This window comes from Panthera pardus, unplaced genomic scaffold (genome assembly GCF_024362965.1).
Source record: "Panthera pardus isolate Hobbes unplaced genomic scaffold, ASM2436296v1 HiC_scaffold_26, whole genome shotgun sequence".
NCBI classification, from domain to species: domain Eukaryota; kingdom Metazoa; phylum Chordata; class Mammalia; order Carnivora; family Felidae; genus Panthera; species Panthera pardus.
This window is the reverse complement of record NW_026526832.1, coordinates 36,364,325-36,384,780: the sequence shown is the minus strand read 5'-3', so window position 1 is coordinate 36,384,780 and position 20,456 is coordinate 36,364,325. Positions and strand designations below refer to the sequence as shown.

General features: G+C 49.1%; 1 protein-coding gene across 11 annotated transcripts in view; it reads left to right on the top strand.

Annotated features, from left to right (window-relative positions):
* The window catches only part of RNF144A (ring finger protein 144A), a 364,341-nt gene that overhangs the window by 25,007 nt on the left and 318,878 nt on the right, over window positions 1-20,456 (top strand). For 5 of the 11 annotated variants that reach the window (XM_053891183.1, XM_053891187.1, XR_008418131.1 and 2 more), the window contains one exon: window positions 1,949-2,144. The exons of 4 other annotated variants lie outside the window; for them this stretch is intronic. Coding sequence is in view for 2 of the 7 variants with exons in the window: in XM_053891187.1 (XP_053747162.1) it covers window positions 1,949-2,144 (196 nt within the window). In the remaining 5 variants the exon portion in view is untranslated. Of the gene's footprint in view, window positions 1-1,948; window positions 2,145-3,783; window positions 4,118-6,091; window positions 6,312-20,456 lie in introns of those variants that run through there. 2 more of the 11 variants (XM_019452833.2, XM_019452801.2) reach the window with 2 other exon arrangements.

Here is a 20,456-nt window from a genome sequence, read left to right as displayed (position 1 = left end):
AGCCAAAACCAAGAGCCAGACACTTAACCAACTGAGCCACCCAGGTGCGCCTCTTTTTAAATGATAGTTTCATTGAGGTTAAAATTCATCATTTTAAAGTACAGTTGGCCCTTGGATCACATGGGTTTGAACTGCCCAGGTCCACTAATATGTAGATTTCTTTTGCTAAATACAGTCCAGGACAGTCAATGTGTTTTCTCTTCCTTATGATTTTCTTAACAACATTTTCTCTTCTGTACCTCACTTTGTGTAACAATACGGTATATAATACATACAACATACAAAATATGTATTAATTGAATGTTGGACATTTTTTTGTGCTTATTGGACATTGAACGGCTTTTTTGGAGAAATGTCTTTTCAAACTTTTTGCCCATTTTTGATTTGGGTTATTTGTCTTTTTACTGTTAAGTTGTATGAGTTCTTTGTATAATCTAGATACTAGGTCCCTGTCAGACATATGTTTTGTATGTATTTTCTCCCCTTCTTTGTTTTTTGGTTTTTTTTTTTACTTTATTGATGGTGTTTTTTGACACATGAAATTTTAAAATTTATTGTTTATTTTATTGTTTGCACTTTTGGTGATATATTTAAGAAACTGGTACCTAATCAAAGGTCACAAGGATTTACTCCTATATGATCTTTTTCTAAGAGTTTTGTAATTTCAGCTCTTATGTTGAGGTCTGACCCATTGTGAGTTAATTTTTTATGAAAGTTATAAGGTCTGTGTCGAGATTCATTTTTTGCACGTCAGCACCGTTTGTTGAAAAGACTGTCATTTGCCCTTTAAAACGTCATGGAATTCTTGTCAACAGTTAATTACCCATGAATGTATGGGTTTATTTCTGAACCGGCAGTTTTAATCCAGTGATCTCTATGTTCTTATGCCAATACCACACTATCTTGATTACTGTAGCTTTTTTTTGACATCGGGAAGTGCAACTCCTCCAACTTTGCTTTCCTTTTTCAAGGTTCTTTTAGCTATTTTGAGTCTCTTGGATTTGTATAGGAATTTTAGGATCAGCCTGTCGATTTTGAAAAAAAAAAAGAAAATGGGAAACGGATTTGAATAGGGATTACATTTGAATCTGAAGATCAGTTTGGGGAGGATTGCTGTCTTCACTGTTTTCTAGCCTATGTGCACTGATGTCTTTCCATTTATCGAGGTATTTGAAGTCTTACAATGATGTTTTGGTAGTTTTCACTGTACAAGCCTTACATATCTTTTGATAAATTTATTTGTAACTATTTTATTCTTTTTGATGCTCTTCTAAAATGTGTCTCTTCTCTAACGGCGCATTTTTAAAATCCATTCTACCAGTTTCAGCCTTTTGATTCAAGTGTTTAGACCATCTTACATAATTACCAGTAAGGTAGAATTTATGCCTACCATTTTGCTCTTTATTTCCTATGGGTCTTACATCCTTTGTATTCTTTTATTCCTCTAGTGTGCTTTCTTTTATGCTGAATAGTTTCTTGAATACCGTTTTAATTCAGTTGTTTATTTTTTTACATATTTTAAAATTATTTTCTTAGTGGTTGCCTTAGGGATTACAGTCAACATAGTCTTATTTGTAAGCTTTTCAGTGGACCTGAACCTTTGCCTATAGGAATCCGATTAGGAGGAGTCCAATGGCTGTGAACGGAAAAGGAGGGGACAGAAGAGAGAATCGGGGACGATTTGTTATCTGAGAGTTACTTGTGTTGGTGGATTTATCTGTTAACTCCTTGGTGGAATTATTTATACCACAGACCTCTCCAGTGAACCAGGATACTTACCAAATGTTGGATCTGATACAGTTTCTGGTAATCGTATCAATAGCCTTCCCTCCGGGCTTGGGGATTTGAGAGGCTGGTGCTGGGGAGGCTGGAAGTCAGCGTGGTGTCCTTTCTGCCTCCTCCTTGCAGCCTGCTCTCTGAGCTCCTGTGCTGTCCCCACGTTTCCCAGGTGCCGAGCACCCTGCTGAGTGTGGACCGCTCCAGGTCCCCACGTGTGGAGGGACCCCAGGGCCCGAGACCTTCTCCCACGTTTCCGTGAGGGTGGCCGGTCACGAAGGGAGGGGCCAGCTGAGTGCACGTGAGCGTAGCAGGACACCAGGATTTGGCCAGAAGACGTTCCTTTCCTCCCCCAGGACTTCTCGGAGGTAATTTTGAATTTGGAAAAATGAAAACCTTCATTTATGTCTTCTTAGCGGAACCTCAGCCACCAGAAAGACTATAGCCCTGCCTGGGTGGATTTCTCCATACCTCTTAAGCTGCACCATGGAAACAATTGCCTAGTACAATTGTTAATTTTGAGGATGGTTCTCAACATATTATGTTAAGCTATTATAGTAATTAGTACTTTATGAAGATTTACACATGGGCCCTCATTTACTGCTTGTAACAACCCGTGGGGTCCATATTGCTCGTCTCGCTTCGTAGACGAGGAAACCGGTTCAGAAGATGTATCGAAGGTCTCACCGATTGATTAACTCATCGAGAACCAAGGGTTGTGCCTGGTGCTGTTCTCACTCAGGACACACAGTGAACTCAACAGACACAAGCCCCTGCTTTCAGGGAGCTTCTAGTTGAGTGGGGGTGTGAGTGGAGGATGGGGGTGGGGACGGGAACAGACAGACCACAGACAGCCGCCAGCGTGAAGAAGGAAATTGTATATTTCATTACAAGGCGCGAATGTTGTGGAGAGAAGAAAAAGTAGACCAAGTTTTGGAGGGTGGAGGAGGTTGCAGTTTGAAAGGGGGTTGGTCAGGAAGGGCTCATTAGAAAGTTGACATCTGAACGCGGATTTAAGGAGTTGTGCTAACTAACCACTTAGTGTCTGGGACAAGAGCATTGCAGTTAGTAGAACAAGTGGGTGCAGAGACCCACTGGCGTGCTGGAGAGTCACCAAGGAGGCAGGGTGGCTGGAGGAAAACCCAGCAGTCACAAGTGAGTTTGGGGGGTGGTCGGGAGGCTGAACAGGAAGCTGACCACGTCTAGCATCGCAGGCTGTTGGGGAATTCTAGGTTTTATGATGGGAAATCAGTGCAGGGTGTTAAGCAGGGGACGGACAGGATCTGCATTGCATTTTCATAGGTTCATTCTGGCCTCTGTGTCCATATGGGAGGTAGGGGTGGAAGATGGGGGTAGACCAGGTGACCGTTGAGAGGCCAACAGAGAAATCCATTAGAGTCGTTCAGACGAGATAATGGTGGCTTGCTCTATGGTAGCAGTGGAAGGAGCGAAAAGTGGTCACGTTCTGGATACAGTTTGAAGACAGGGTCCTTAAGATGTCCTGGCGGAATGGGTGTGGGGTGTGAGAGGAAGGGGCAAGTCTGTAAGTGTGTTGAGGGTTTTAGCTGGTCACTAGACGGACCTGTCACCCATGGAAACGGGGACGTCCGCAGGTAGAGGAAGTTGGGTCGCGAAAAGAGTAGAAGTTCGGTTCTGAGCGTGTGGAGAGGTTGTAAGACAGATGCTGAGTGGACAGGTCCGTACAGATCCGATGGTGGAGGCCGGTGATCCGGCTGGGGTGTAGTGGGAGTCTTGGACCTGTGGTTGGTTGGTGTTTAGGGGAGTAAGATCGGATGAGATCCCAGCGAGAGGAGAGTTTTGAGGACTGGGCCCTGGGACATTCCAGCTGTCGGAGGAGCAGGCGGAGAGGAAGAGACGGCAAAGGAGACCAAGGGGGGACAACCAGAGACCAGGGGGAGACCAAGAGCGTGGCATCCTGGAAGCCCCATGGAATCATCTCAGAAGTAGGGGGTTCTGAGCTGATGGCGCAGGTGAGGGGAGGGCTGAGAAGTCTCTGGGGTCAGCACCGTGCTGGTCGCTCACTGGTGGCTCTGGGAGCAACACGGAGGTCTGGTGGCTGTGGGCCCAAAAGCGCCATTGGAGTGGTTGCGGAGAGAAGGCCCGAGGGGAGGACCGGGAGACAGATGCTGACAGCTGTTCTGGGCCGCTCGCTCGGCTGCAGAGGGAGCGGAATCGGGGGTGGTGTCCGGCGGGGTAAATAAGGCCAAGAGAGTCAACTTTCAGTTGGAAGCGTTGGCTCTTGTGCCGTGGGCGGCGGTTCAGTTGAGACTGAAAAACTGGGAGTGCTGGAAGGACCTTGCTGACCTCATTTCTTGAGCAGGTGGGAGGCGCATCTTGCACTACAGGCTTGCTGGAGGAGGAGTGCAGATGGGGTGGGGGAGGGGCCGAGGACAAGTTCGGGGTGGGGGGTGGGGCTGACGACACACGCGCGGGTGCCCGGGAGGTGGCCCTCGGGGAGGAGGCCCTGCGGGTTCGTGAAATGGGAAACCCGGTGGCCAGCCGAGAGAGTGCCCCGGGCGGAGGGGGGATTGCGAGTTTGGGGAGACGGGGCGAGGAGTGAAAAGCCGCCTAGAAAGAGTGGTCACGTGGTAGCAGGAGGAAGCGCGCACCTGACTCGAGACCCTCCTCCTCCCCCATCAGTGTGCTTGTGTGTTTCTTTAGCCAGCTGGCTGGGGCATGGAAGGCGCCCCGGGGGCCAGGAGCTGAATTCTGGTTTGGCCCAGCCCAGGGGGCAAAGCGAGAGGGGTGGCCTGAGTTGTGACAGTGTGTGCGGGAGGGGGAGGGAGGGGGCCGGGGCCAGACGCTGGGCAGGGGAGGCCTAGAGGAGGGCCAGCACTGTCCCCTTCCGGCGCGGGTGGGAGTGGTTGAGAGACACAGGTGGTGGGGTGGGGCTGAGCAGGGCACTGGGGACCATGGGGCCCCTGCAGTTACCTAAAGTCCCTCGTTCCTCCCTCCGGCCCGGCTCCTGGTTACCCACCCTGGCCTCTCACTGTCTGACCAGAGAGCCTGCCTGAGGCATCCTGCTGAACCCCAAACCACAAACCAGTGCTGCCTACACCGCCCCGGGGCGGTCTTGGGAATGTGTTGCCAGGAGCACAGGGCTCTGCTGGGCCGGAGGGGGGTCTGGGGCCCTCCTCACCCTGGCAAGGAGGAAATGCGGACGTTGAGATTTGCCATCGTCTCCTTCACATGCCTTGGAGGCTGTGTGCTTGCTGGCCTTTTCTTTTTTTTAACCTCAACTTTAACCTTCTGGGGTTCTTACATCTTTCCTGGCCCAGAGGTCTGGAGAGTGTCAGGTGTAAGGGAGACAGGAGGGCTCCCCCGAGAAAATGCACTGTAAGGCCTGGAGGCGCGGGGCCTTTTTCCCTGCCCACACCCACCTCCCAGGACGTTCCAGCAAATTCCAGGAGCTGTGAACCGGCTTCATAGTCACAAAAGATTTCATGTGGAAGAGGCCAAAATACCAGAAAATGACATTCCAGCACGAGCAAAAGATCTTTTTAAATGTTTAGGATTTATAAAGAGAAACAGTCTTCATGGACCATAAACCACCCCCCGTTCACACTTCTGTGACTGCAGACGCTAAATCTGAAAGCTAATTCTGTTTTGGTGTTTGGTTTTTTTTTCTTCAAGTGGAGAATGTCATTGGCGAGAAAAGATGTCTCGGGCTGAGAAAAACTCCGACTCGGCCTTGGCCGAGCCTTGGCTGCAGCCGTGAGGCTCGGCTCAGTCACCTCTGCTCTTGGCTAGTGAAGCTTTAAGGCAAAGGTCGTTTAAAACGCTAACTAGAATCGAAAATATCAATACCCTGCTTTGCTTCGCTTGGGTTTCAGAGTGGCTGAGGTGGTTAGGCGAGCGATATTTTTAGAAAGGGAAACAGTTAAAGATGCTGCTCGGAGATGCTGTGGCTGAAGGCTGTTAGAATAAATCATCACAACCACATTTTCCACGTTCATCGTAGTGGCAGTTGCTTTGTGTTTATTTTTTGTTCCTTTTTTTGTTGGTTTGAGAGCTTTGGGTCACTTTTCGTGTGTGCTCACTGCCTTGTGGGCCTCTGCAGGGCCTTGGGCGCGTCCTCTGTAAGCACCGTGAACTTGCCCGTGCCGGGTTCTGGTGGCAGTGGGCTCTAGGGGTCGGAAGAGAGAGAACGTGGGCCTGGGACAGCAGGTTTCTCTGGACGGGTCATCGGCAGACATCCTGTGAGCATCCCTTCCGAGCAGGGCCAGGTGAGGGGGCCGGGAGGGGAGGAAGGGGGGAGATTCTGCTTGTGTGTTTTTCTGTGACTAATGTCAACAGTGTCCTGAGCTCAGGACAGAGCAAAGCCCAGGCGAAGAGGAGGGGTTGCCGAGGACAGGAAGGTCCCCTGGCCGCTGAGACTCCATGAGCTGTCCTGCCACGGGAGACGACAGGAGCAGAGATGAGAGGAAGAGGTGCCAGGAGCCACGTGTGCTGGGCCCTGAATATTTGGAGGTAGAATCTATCCTGTGGTTGATGGAGAACCATAAAAATGAAAGGTAGTGGTAAGATTTATTTATGTATTTATTTTAAAGTTTATTTATTTATTTTTGAGAGTGGGGGAGGGGCAGAGAGAGAGAGAGAGAGAGAATGCCAAGCAGATTCTGTGTTGTCCGTGCAGAGCCCGACCAGGGGCTTGATCTCATGAACTATGAGATCATGGAGATCATGACCTGAGCTGAAATCAAGAGTCAGACACTTCACTGACCGAGCCACCCAGGCGCCCTGGTAGTGATGGGATTTAAAAAAAAAAAAAATGCTTCGGACAGATTCACTGGAGGCTGTTGTGCTTCCAATATGAAGGCAAGATTGGAAGCAGCCAAGAGTCAAAAAGAAACATTTGATCATGTGACCTAACAAAATTAAGGGACTTCCCCCACCCCCCACCCCCCCACCCCCGGTTTTAAAAATACAGTACTTTTTTTGGTCATTCCTAAAAGCCTAACAACAGAGCTCACAGACTCCTGCATACACAGTTACCAAAGAAACGTCATGCCTTCTGCTGTCCTTAGGGTTGCGTAAATAACTTAACGATCTTAGCTACATTTAACACTGCTTGATTAAATATCAATGAGGAAACCATTAGTATCGGGTCATTATAATTTATTACAAAAGGGATAACATAATTCAGTTGCCTTAATCTCATTTTCATTCTGACTGTACTGATTTTAATAACTGATTTTATGAGTGTGTCCCATAATTTATTTCTAGTGTTGTATAAAGTGTCTGTCTATCGACACATTCACTTGAATTGAATAATAAGGTGAAACGTTTTCTGATAGGAAGGAAGTCTGATGGGCTGATTGGTTTGGCAGTGAAAATGGTCTTTGTCTCTTCAGTTATTGGAACACACTAAATACACACTAAATAATATGGACAAACATACAATGAAGCCCTGTTAAAATAAAACAGTGCACTAACATATTTTGTATGAAAGATACATTAAAATTTATATTTTTTCTTTAAAAAAAATTTTTTTTTAATGTTTATTTATTTCGGAGACAGAGAGAGACAGAGCATGAGTGGGGGAGGAGTAGAGAGAGAGGGAGACACAGAATCTGAAATAGGCTCCAGGCTCTGAGTTGTCAGCACAGAGCCCGATGCCGGGCTCGAACTCACGGCCTGAGATCGTGACCTGAGCCGAAGTCGGACGCTCAACCGACTGAGCCACCCAGGCACCCCATAAAATTTATATTTTTTCAATTCTTCCTGAATGTGTTGGTTTAAACGAGGTGCCTCTAAGAGAAAGTAATGAGTACAATTAAGATATTTCTGTAGCTTTAGTGTACTGTTTTGACGTACTTCCCGGAAATTGGACCTTGAATGATAGATGTCTTGATAGTTCATTCTTGTGCAGAGCAGGTGTTTTTTTGTTTTTTTGTTTTTTGTTTTTTTGAGGAAATCCACCGATTAAATTGTTGGTGGATCACTAACACTAGTTTTTATTTTATGATTATGTGATTTTTGGCATACGTGTGGAAGAAGTACAAAAAAGCGAGTTCCATTTTTAGACATACCATCTGTTCTCGGATATGTCCGTATATGCAAAATGGATCTTGAACTGGTGCTTTGTGGGTGTCCGAAGATTTCCCGAGTCCCGTTGGTCACCGCACCCAGCCATGAGAGGGGCCATCTGTATTGAAATCTGATGAATTATTTGCACAGGTTAGGACCGTCACTGTTAAGACCGTGAATGGACAGGGTTGGTGAACGACAGGAGGGGTACCAGTGGGCTTTGGGCATCGGTCCCTGGAAGTGAGGCCATGCAAGGTGACCACGCAGTACTGTGTGATTTTGTTCTGGGTCCCCCTTGTCCATTTTGAGTTCCACGTTGGCGTAAGCTGGAGTGAACACCAAAGAACGTAACCTTATCACCCTGCCCCAGCAAGAAAATCAAATGCAATATGAGGTTTTGAAAAATCGGAAGAAAGAGCATTCTGTGATTTCTCCACTGTATGCGTAAGAGAGCGAATGTGAGGATTAAGAAGACACAGGATGTTTTGTGTATAAATTGCTTCAAGATGGGGAAAAATCATATTTCATAATCTTTGAAGGGGGTGCTAGCCTGGAGAAAGCATTTCACAATACTTTTTTTTTTTTAAAGGAATCCAAAAGTTTCCAGTAAAATAGAGACTAAATCAAAAGTGCATGGTCTGAGGAAGATTCTTGCTCTGTTATAAGACAGGACACAAGGATGTGCTCTATACCAAGGGTCACAGAATCATGGATGTTAAGAGCTGGCATTGGAGTTGAATCTTCTGTAGCCTAGAGCTGGGTCTCTGGCCGTGGACATGGAGGTGAGGGGAGGGTGTAGATGTTACTCGGATTTCCATTCAGAGACCTGGCCACCAGCTCTGCTAACCCATCCGTGTTCTATTTAAATCGATTGATAGTGAGCCAACAATGGGTTTTCTGAATCCATCGAGGATCTTATCTCTGATTTTGAGTTTTTTATTTTTTAATGTTTATTTATGTGCTTAGTTATTTATTTTGAGAGGGAGAGCGAGAGCGAGAGCATGAGCAGGGGAGGGGGCAGAGAGAGAGAGAGAGAGAGAGAGAGAGAGACACTCACAGAATCCAAAGCAGACTCCAGGCTCTGAGCTGTCAGCACAGAATCCGACACGGGGCTCGAACCCACAAACTGCGAGATCATGACCTGAGCTGAAGTCAGATGCTCAACCGACCGAGCCACCCAGGTGCCCGAGTTTGGGCTTTTAATACAGTGTTGTGTTGAAGTAATGGAAGATGTCCTTTCCCTGTTCCTGATTTTTATAAGGAATATTCTAATTTAATTAAGAATGATATTGCTGTCGCTTTTTCTTTTTCATGTTCCTTATTAGGTTAAGGAAGTTCCCTTATGTTTCTGTTTTGTAGAGTTGTGTTTTATGTTTTTAATCATAAACGCATGTTGAGTTTTATCAAAGGCTGTTCTGCATCTATTAAGATGGCCATATGGCTTCCACTGTTTTCCTCCTACTATGTTATGTTACATGAATTATTCCAACGGCAAACTCTTTTGTACTCCTACGATAAATCTAGCTTGTTCAACTTTATGGTTTTTCCCCCCTAAATACAATTCTGATACACATCTGGATTCTGTTTGGTCTTAACTTTGTTTAAATTTTTTTTTCTTTACTCATAAATGAGTTTGCCTATATTTTTCCTTACTTTAACTGCTTATGTCTGATTTAGAAAGAGGTTTCTTTTTTTTTTTTTTTTTTTTTTTTTCTTTTGTCCCTATTCCTTGCAGGATTTTGTATGTGATTTGAGTTATCTGCTCTTGAAATTTTGGTAGTACTCAGCTGCAAACAAGAACCTAGTCCTTTTCTTGTTGGAGGATTTCTATTGCTTCAGTTTTTTTCAAGGCTTATAAAATTATTTGAACTCTTTCTTTTTGAGCCAATTTTCTTAAATTATATTTTTCTAGGAGTACAGTAAAACCTTGGATTGAGAGTAACTTGTTCTGCGATTTTTCTGCAAGACAAGCAATACTTTTAATAACTTTTAATTTGATAAATAAACCAACGAGGTCTTACAATACGAGTAGTACATGATGCCGAACACCATGCGATCACAACTGAGCCAACGGTTCTCACAGTTAATTCCCTTTGATATGCGAGTGCTGTGGATTACAAGCATGTTTCCAGAACGAATTATGCTCGCAAACCAAGGTTTTAGTGTGTATTTACATCCCCTATATTTCAAGTTAAAATTAGCATAACACTATTCATTTAATTTTAAGTCTCCGCTGGCTGTGTTTCATCACAAATATAGTTTGTTGGGGCCATGTCGTTTTTTTTTCCTTGACCGACTTGCCAAAGAGTATATGTTTTATTACTATTTTCAAAGAAAAATACTGTTGACTTTGTTGCCTCTCTTTATTTTAACTTTACTTTGTGTTTTATTTATTTTTGTTTTTATCTGTAACTGGTCTTTCTTTCTAGTCTGTGTTTATTCTGTAGTTCTTACCTAACTTCTTAAGCTACAGACAGTTCTATAATTTTTAGACTGTTTTTCTTTCTTTTTTTAAATTTTTTTTATTTTAGAGAGAGCACAGGAGCAGAGGAGAGGAGGAGAGAGTGAGAGAGAGAGATGGAGAGAGGGAGAGGGAGAGGGAGAGGGAGAGACAGAGAGAGAATATCTTAAGCAGGCTCCATGCTGAAGGTCGAAACTTACATGGTGCCTCTTGGTCCCACGACCCTAGGATCATGACCCGAGTGGAAATCAAGAGTCAGATGCTCAACTGACTGAACTATCCAGATGCCCCTAGACTTCTTTTTTAATAGAAGCATTTAAGATGATGAATTTCCCTCTCAATACTGCTTTAATGGTGTCTCCTAGGTTTTCTTAAAAAACATTCTTATTGTTGTTTAGTCCTACATTTTTTTAAAGTTCTGTACTTTCTTCCAAACCCATGAGTTACTGATAAGTCTTTTACAGTTTTCAGACGTGGGGACTCTTTTCCTTATCGATGTCTGTCTTGACTGCCTTAATGTCAGAATACCTGGTCCGTGAGATACCATTATTTGAAATTTGCGGAGTCATTTTTTATGACTGTGTGTGATGTCAGGTTTTGTAAATGTTCTATGTAGTTTTGAGAAGTTTGTGAATTCTCAGTTTGTTGGTGATGAGATTGACGTTTATTCAATTTAGGTTAATAGTGCTTTTTATACCTTCCATGGTCTTACTAATTTTGTATGTTTATTATATTAAGTAATATGTAATGAATTTCCCCTCTGATGGTATTTTTGCCATTTTTTCAGTAACCATGTCAATTTTATTTTTCATATTTTGAAGCTGTTTGGTGTATACAAATTTAGAATCACTGTAGCCTCATGATGAATTGGACCTTCTACTGTTACATAGTTACCTTCTTTTTTCTAGTTCTGCTTTTTGCTTTAAGTTCTCATTTTTCCAATAGTTTTCTTTTCGTTAGCATTTTCCTGGATCACCTTCCTCTGTGATTTGATTTACAGTCTTTCCAGTTCCATGAGGTTTCATGTGTATCTCTCCCATTTTATGATGCGGTTTTATCATTTTTCTTCCTTTTGGCTGTCCAGTATAATCCATTTATTTCGTAGGATCTTTAATATCTTTGGCTTATTTTCTCCCAAAGTATTTTTATACTATTTCCTTTCTTTCTTTTTTTAAGGGCATGTTTCTTTGTGTTCTTACTGCATTTTTTCCCTTTTATGATTTGGCAGTTACACATTCTATTTCCCTTCTCTTAGTGGATACGACTGAAATTTTACCACATGTTATACATACAGCTTAAGGCAAATCTCTTCAATCCTCAGTTTTTAAAATACACAACAGCTTGGCCAATCACACTGTGATTAACTTAGAGGCTTATATGCCAGCCACGCTTTTCGGTGGGGGACTTTATTTTCCAACGTGAAGGACCTTTATAGAATCGAATTCATTATATTGAGAGGCATAGCTGTTTCTCATTTTTATGTTACAGTCATTGCATCTTTGTTGCTACTAAAGGTATGGCCTCTTGAGTCCTACGCCCATGTCAGAATCGGGAGCATCCCAGAGGGTGCTAAACCCTTCCCTGATGGCAAGGTTTCCATGACTTCTGTGTAGATTGTCAGTGAAGTGTGTGCAACAAGTGTGAGCATAAAGACATATTGTTAGTCAGTGTGCACTAGATGAATGATCCGGATTTAACCTGTATGTGAGTAGAGCGGCTCCTTCTTACGTCATACAAGCATACAGAAAGAACATCACTGTTAAAATTAGTTACTATCAACAAGGTAGTGTAGATGTTTGGATTCTATAATCTCATTTGACTTTTATTTTCTATAGTATATCAGCATGGGTAAGGAGACTCGCCCCATTACCCCCCACGAAAGAAAAGGCCAACGGGATGTATTTCTTTAGAAGACACCTCTTTGGCTCACGTTTTCGTCGGTGACTTGAGATTCTGGGACACAGGGTTTCGTGATCAGGTGTGTTTATTAGGTGTCTGTGGCATTACACCAGACCCTGTTAGGGCCACATCAGATGTGCCTTTTCTCCTGATGTTTCATTGTCTGGCCACACCTATGTGTCTGGATGTAGAATTGTAGGACATTCAGCTCAGAGGAAGTCAGGGAGCTCTGCGGACAGCGGTTTCCAAAATTATTTTGGGGAGGTGATGGTGCAGTGGCCTCTTTCTTCAAGTTAAGTCTCATGGAAGTCCAAGGTCTTAAAAATAAATAGAAATAAAAGTCAGCGCGGGCTCTGACCGGAACAAGCTCGGGGCACCTGTAGCCCGCACCAGCTACGGCCTCCCCGCCTTGGCCCCAGGCAAAGCCAGGGAGCAGCAGAACCCGCAAAACACCCTTTCCATTTCACCCCTACGTTTCAGCGGAAGAGACAGCGGAAGCACCAAGGGAGTCACGGGTTGGTTGGTAGCTGGACCAGAGTTCAGCTCTTCCCGGCCCCTTCTGGGTTCTCTGCAACCGCCTGCTCGTTTCCACAACCCGGGAGAGTTGCTACCCCACGTGAAGCCGAGTAGGACGTGATTTACACATGTCCACTTTGAGTTGAGTTGCTTCTTCAGACCCAGATCTCCTGTGGATCCGGGCCTTTGGCCTGGGTGACCCCAGTTTTCCAGCCAAGACTTGCTGTGTCTCCTTAGTCCCAGCCCTGGGTCTGCTGCGAGCTTCCTCGGGGGTCTGCCAGACCAGGGAGACGCCTGTCCAGTGTCCCGTAACAGGGCCATGGTGACAAAAAGACTCGTCTCTTCTCTGCCTTTTGTTTGCTTCAGGCCCCTGCTAGTCTTCTCACTGCTGGTCACAGAGGGATCGATTCTTTCCAGCAGACAGACCACATGCTATTTCTGTGCTGTAAATTTCCAAAGCTTCTTCCCCGTCCTCCTCTCCAACCGCACGCTGGAATAAGCAGTGTGTTTGCAGCTATAATCAGCACACTTAAATACTAGTTAAATTCGGAGTGAGTACAAAATCCGTACAGCTATAAAAATACCACGTGGCTGGGGGCCCTCTGAGACCTTTGACAACGAGGTGATCCCTCCAGAACTTTTTCAGGCTTATGGGATGTTCCAAAATAGCCCAGATTACAGGTTAAGGGGGCTCTGATTCACAGAGAGTCGTGTCTGACACCAAGGAGTCTTGGCTGCCGGCTGGCAAATTCCTAGTTTCTGTTTTCCCGAGGGAAGACACGCAGTCAGAAACATTGGTTTTCCTGTCAAGTCGCTGAGGATGACACCTTCCATAATCGCCCCTTGTCCTTGGCGTCTGGAGCACGGTATGTGCCTGGATGGTTGCGGGCGGCCCCTGGCTCCCCGCGTTCCCGCTCTCCTTCGTTCGTGTGTCTCTGGCGCTTTCCCTGCCCCCGTGTGCACACCATTTCACCCACCCCTGTGGCCGCCCGGCAGGTGTAGTATGCAGGCTTGCAGGGCGGGAGCTCAGGAATCCAGTTGGCAGTTGGGTGTGGGGTCTAGGTCGGCTGAATCTCACACACGGATTCTTTCCATTTCACTCTTGCCTCCAGGTGGATCCTCAGAGATGCTCTGTTGTTGTTTTTTTTAATGTTTATTTATTTATCTTGAGAGAGAGAGAGAATGAGAGAGAGAGCCTGAGCAGGGAAGGGACAGAGACAGAGGGAGAGAAAGAATCCCAAGCAGGTTCCGTGCTGTCAGTACAGAGCCCCACGTGGGGCTCGAACTCAAGAACCGTGAGATCGTGACCTGAGCCGAAATCAAGAGTCGGCCGCCCCACCGATGGAGCCACCCAGGCGCCCCGAGATGCTCTGTTTTAATCTATGGCATCTGGGGGCGCTGTTCAGCCCCCACTCAGCACGTCACTTCTGGAAGGCTCGGTGTTGTGCAGTCCACTCCCTTACTCGTTACGTGATCGGCTTTGACTGCATCCACACGCTACGGAAAACGTGGAGGCTGTTTCCACATTATTACTTGTCTGCAGCGAAGTTCTAACTGGGTGTCTCTGCCCCTAAGCTGTGGAGTAATTGCTCTAAAATGACAAACATGATGACTCTGTTCAGAACTCCCATCAGTGGCTCCCAGGGCCTCGGGGGCCAAGTTCAAACTCTTTATCTGAACCCCACCAGCCGCTCTCATGTGCTCTCCGGGCCCCGGAGACCACCTGGCTGGGTGCTTTTTCACCGGATACTCCCTCCCCTCAGTCAGGGGTCTTCAGGAAGCTTGTGCCGGCGCAAGTCTGGTGCAGAAGCCCCTTCTCTGTCCCCTGTACCTGCTTCTGTCGTAACCTTCATTCTTGGGCCCCGTGGCCACGGATATCCTCAGCGGTGACTGCGTCGTGCGCTCCGTGCGGAAGGCCTTGCGCGTGCTGGGCTTTCAGAGGACGCCTGGAGGTCAGGATGCATTTTGTTGAGTGTTTGCCCAAAGAATGAGCAGCAGTGATACAGGTTCCCTTTTGTGTCCCCTTGTGTGGAGTGTGTGCAAAGTGTGGCCGCGAGCACGACCGTCCCGGGAGGGCAGGAGCTCGGTGCGGTGATTGTCCGGGGGAGGCCGGTCCCGCCGGCTGTCCTCTGTGGCATCGGGGGTCCTGGCTCCACACGCTGGTGCATAGGGCGCCGTGGGGTCTGTGGGCGGAGCGGTGCCCCTGTGTTGTTTGTCCCCGTGTTCTCCCAGCAGCTCTGTGTGCCTGTGTGCGTGAGCTGGTGCTCATGGGATTAAATAACACCGTGGTTTCTCTAAGCGCCGAGACTGACGCTGTGCTTCTGGGCATCATCTGAGACCTAGAGAACTCCCGAGAACCGACTCTGCAAATGCTTCCTTTTAAGTAACAGACATGCCCTTCTTTCGCACACCCCTTCCCCAGTCTTTGAACTAGATTCCTCCTTGTAGGTCATCCCCCCCACCCCCCGCCCACCACCCAGTCCCGGTTTGTCTGGTTTTTAGTAGCCTATACTGGGTTTTCGGCCTGTCTCCTGGAGGCTGCAGCCGAGGCCGCCTGGTCCTCGATGTGCCCCGTTAGGCCATCGCAGGCTCAGGGGGTTAGGATGACAGGTGTGTGTGGACTGCCAACGGCTTCCGTCCCGTCGCGCCTGGAAGTTGGCAGATGGAAACACACAGCTGGCTTGGGAAGGTTGTCCTGCGTGGCCGCCGTGGGGTGCTCGCCTGGTCACCGCCACCCCTTGCCCCAGCTCTTTGCAGCCTCACTGCTCTGACCTGCCGCTCCAGGGGGAAGGCTGGCCGGACGTCCAGAGAGTATAAGGGACGTTTAAAGACAAATCCCAGGTAGTCCGCTAACTGCAGTGACACGGACAGCCCAGACAGACGGACAGTGGTAAATGAGGACAAGCCTTCCTTGCTTTTCCCCCACCCCTTTAGCTCTATACCCAGTGTGGAAGGAAAAAAAGAGTTCTGGTAGAGCAGCCTACTAAACGGAAAGTTCGGGACCCAAATGGTTGAGTCACGTGTAGACCGCTGGGTGTATACCCCGGGAAGGTGATCTGTGTGACCCACTTGGGAAGCCCCTGGCTGCTGGAGCTCCAGGTCCCCTGGGGAAGTTGTAGAGGTCAGCCGTGACCCGCACCTTCAGCTGACGCACGGCAGACTCTGTCCCGAGTCAGAGGGGCCAGTTCGGGGGACTCTGATGTGGCTTTTCTGGGCCGAGCCAATGCCTCATCGTCCACTATTCTGGGAACGTCCCGGTGACCATAATTGACTTCCCAGAGGGTCCCACCGGCCGCTCCTTCCCGGTTGGGCAGTGGTTCCTGTGAACGTCAGCGGGGCCACGGGGACGTGCGGGGCTCGGCGTGGCCCATGGACGCGGGTGACGGCTACCCTGGTTTGTGTGGCACGTGCCTGGAAATGCAGCATTCGGAGAGATCCGTGCGTCCTGTGTTCCTCGCCGACCTCGTTCCGGTTGGCAGGGTGGGCGGCCTTACCAGACCGAAGGCCTGTTCACGGCCGCGGGGTTGCAGAGTATTTCAGACCCGCGGGGCCCTCCGTGCTCACGCAGGCCTCATGCTTCCAGAACACTTTTCTTTAGGCAGCAGAACTTTTTTTTTTTTGGTCTTTTTTCTTCAAATGAAATAGCATGTGCGGCCTGAGCTGGGGTAGAGGACTCAGACCCTGTGCCTGCCCCCCCTTCCGTGTGCAGCTCCCGTGTGCGGCCTGCTGCTGGCTTCGGGGCGCCCAGGCGCTCCTCTCCCTGTCCTCCAGCCACACGCCAGGGGCTGGAGGCGGCACTGGGACGAGCTCTGCTTAGTCTCTGTGGGCGCTGGCTCAGATGTTCTGGGAGCCCCGTGGACTCAAGGCCACCTGCATCCCCATCGTGGGTCCCGGCCTTCCCCTGTGTGCTCAGAAGGGCGAGTTTTGTCCGCATCTATGACAGCGGGGGACAGACAGCCCATTCACTGACCACATCTCAGAAGCACTTGTGGTTAGGATGTGATGTGTTCTGTTAAAAATTGGGGGGGGGGGGCGCTCGTGGTGTTTTTCCCTTGAGAAGAAGTTTAAACGCCCTCCCCCCTTCAGGGTAGGGCTGACTCTGGAATGAGCTGGTGACTGAGACAGCCGTCCCTTGTAAGGTCTTCCTGTGATCAGGGAAGGGCAGTGAGGACTCCGTGTTGTCCGAAGGGCTGGGCGCTTTGCACGTGTAACCACAGTGACCTAAGAGGCGGGCATTTCCACCTGGTTTTGGATGTTAGGAAACGGAGACCCAGAGAAGTCAAGCTCGGGCCCACAGAGCAGTTAGGAGCCTGACCCACACGTCACGCCCGGTTTTCCCGGCTCCAAATCCTGCCTGCTTTCCTTCGCACACCTTGGTCCGCTCACAGGGCCGTGAGGGCGTTGGATGGTCTTTATCCATCGGTGCCCATTCTCCTGCGCCCGGTGCAGTTCAGCGTTATGTACCCGAGGCCTCTGCGTGGTGAAAGGCCAGTTCACTTACAACACCTGTTAGGGAGAGGTTGGGGAAAGGACCAGGGTCGTGACCAGGGTCAGGTGTCCAGGGTGCTGCTGGGGCCGGTTGTGGAGACCACGGCCAAGAGCCTGGGCCCGTCTGAAGGCCCTCGGATACCAAGCTGAGAGTTCCACTTTACGCCATGACTACCCCCTAAACGATGCCCTTACGAGTCCGCTGCTGGCTCACGGTCATTACTCAGCAGCACTGGCTGCCGGCATGACCGTTCTTTTTTTTTATTTAAAAAAAAATTTTTTTTTTAACATTTATTTATCTTTTGAGAGACAGAGACAGAACATGAGCTGGGAAGGGGACAGAGAGAGAGGGGGAGTCACAGATTTCAAAGCAGGCTCCAGGCTCCGAGCTGTCAGCACAGAGCCCGATGTGGGTCTCGAACCCATGAACCACGAGATCATGACCTGAGCCGAATCTGGCCACCTAACAGACTGAGCCACCCAGGTGCCCCCGGCATCACTGTTCTCTTAGTGCCCTAGGGAGGACATGTGACTGTCCCACTGAAGTGCCCCAGACCTGTCCCGGGCACACACCCCTCCCCGTGGGAGGCCAGGGTCACCGGATGCTGCAAAAGGTGCTGCCCTGGCCAAGACCCAGCTCCCCGTGAGGCTGCTGAACGCGTCGGAAGCATCCCAGCCAGCAGGGAGCTCCAGGGGGCTTGGGGACCCACGTCTCTGGGTCGGGGAAGCCTTGCCACTGTCCAGCCTGCTCTCCTAGGAGACACCTGGGGTTGCTGGGAGGTGGACAGGGTAGAAAGGATGCAGAGGAATTGAGAGGTGGGGTGCAGAGAGCTTCTGCAAAGTAGTCTCATGGTTGAATAACAACGCTGAGACCCTGGGGTCCTTTGGCTCGCTCACATCCTCGGGGGGGGGGGGGGGAAGGGACTGCGGCTGGGGCAGCACGTGGGGTGCCCAGGCCCGTGGGAGTCCACGTGGCTTGTCTGGCATGAAATCGGTCTCTGACCTCAGCGCCTGCTTCTCACCCGGGGCCTGCATGGTTAGCACCGTGTCACTTCCTTGCCGTGACCCTTGGTTTCCTAAGACCCACCTGCTGCCCGGCCCTCATGTTCTGGGGTTCTGAGAATCAGGTTTTCTTCAGAAATGTGCAGGCTGCCTGTCCTGTCTGGGCAGATGTTCCGTGACGGCGGAGGCCATTGGAGAACCGCATGCAAACGCGGGGGGAGGAAAGGAGACTGCCTCGGTGTGGCTCTCGGCTCAAGGCCGCCCTTAGATTTTATTCTCTTCCGTTTCTCCCCCGGGATGGGCTAGGATGGGCCGCGTGGACGTTTGTTCCTTTGGAAGGAAATCTTCACAGCAGAGCCGAGCTCTCTGAAGTTTCCGGAGCAAGAACCAGCCTGGAATCTGGCTGCGGTTCTTAGTTTTGAAAATTCAGCCGAGCAAAAGTTTGCTTCTGATGCTGGGAAGGGAGCCTCTGCTTTTGTTCTGTCAGAGCGGCAGCGTGCGATGAGTCTCCCAGGGTCCCCGGTTGCTACTTCAGCAGGGCGACGAGAGTGGCCGGCGTGTATTCCGGAAGGTGTTCTCCAACCCACGCAGCCGAAGAAACTTGATCCAGTCTGGAAGGTGCAGAGAGCAGTCGAGACTCAGACGAGTTGGGGTGCAGAGGTGGGCTGATGGAAGCTACAGGAGCCGTCAGCTTGTTCTCTGCACGATGGGCGCGGAAATGCCCGGAATGTCTGCGCACACACGGGGTCCCGGCACCCACGTTCACAGGGGGTCTGTGTACTTCCTTCAACCGAAGGAAAAACTGGTCCGCATTTTATTTTGAACTTGGCAGTGAAGGAATCGTGTAAGGTCATTGGTCAGTGTCATGCCAATTTGAGGGGTGTGTGCGTGTGCGTGTGGTATTGGGGAGAGCTTAAAAAACTGCTTTGGTGTTTGAGATAAACCTGGTGTCGTTGATGTCTTCCTTGGTTTGTGGATTTAGACTTTGTCTTCTTTATGCATTTTGTGTTATTTCTCTCTCTTTTTTTCAGCGTTTGTTGAGGGAAGGGAAGGGAAGGGAAGGGAAGGGAGGGCAAAGAGAGATGGAGACACAGAATCTGAAGCTGGCTCCGGGCTCTGAGCTGTCAGCACAGAGCCCGACGCAGGGCGCCCCCTCACATGATGTTTCTAAAGAGAAAAATATAGGGCCACCTGGGTGGCTCAGTTGGTTAAGCGTCTGACTTTGGCTCAGGTCATGATCTCACGATTTGTGAGTTCGAGCCCCACATCAGGGCTCATACACGGAAGATCTTCGGCTCATGTCTGGACAACCCCATGCTCTTCCTATGGTTTGCACCATCACGAGGTGGATGCTGAACCCTTGGCGGGGGGCGGTCTTTGGACCACGGTAGGGTTGGCCGTGGAAGAGAGACCACGTGAGCATAATGGTAATTGGAAAAGATGGATGAGTGAGGAGGCCTTCCTGAGAAGGGGCCGTCCTGAGCACTAAAGCAGAGGACTGGAGAAGAGTTAGCTGTACGTGGCCTGGAATGAGGCTACCGAGTCCCAGAGAAGCATTTGACTCGCGAAATCCAGTTTCTGTGAGATGCGAGAGGACGTTTCTGTCTGAACTTCGCCTTCCACAAAGGCACACGGAGGTCTGGAGAGCAGGGGTCGAGGTCACACGGAGAGTTCTCAGATGATGGGAGCATTCGGTGCTTCAGAACGCGAGCCTGACTTCCGTTCACCCTCTCTGGCCAAGCAAGGAGCCTTTGGGTTGAAACATGCCCGTGCCTTTTAGAGATGAGGGAACTTCCGCTGGGTTTTGGCTGGGGCCCCGGAGTTAGTGGGCGGCACCCCCCGGTCAGATCCCCTCCCTGCGCTGGCGTCGTCCTGCTTCGTTGCTCGGCCTTGGGGCCGTGTCCCTCTCCAAGCTCCCAGACGTTCCTTGTCACGTGTTCAACTGCTCCTTGGCGTCGTATTTTCCTGCGTGAAACCACTTCATCTCGCTCCATCCCCTTATCAGAGTTAATGTGTGTAATTGAATGCGTGGATCCAGGTGGATGCCGTCTCCCTGGCCGCCTCCATCCAAAATGACAGAATGAAAGAACATTACGGGAGAAGAGGGTCCAATAAACCAAGGAGGTTAACTTCCTTCCCTCCCTTTGTCCTTCTCTCTCTTTTTCTGTGTTTCTTCCTTCTTTCCTTCCCTGTGTCCTTCCTCTGAATTGAAGAGTCAAACCCTTCTAGCTGGTTAATGACACATCTAGAGGTAAAACTCAGG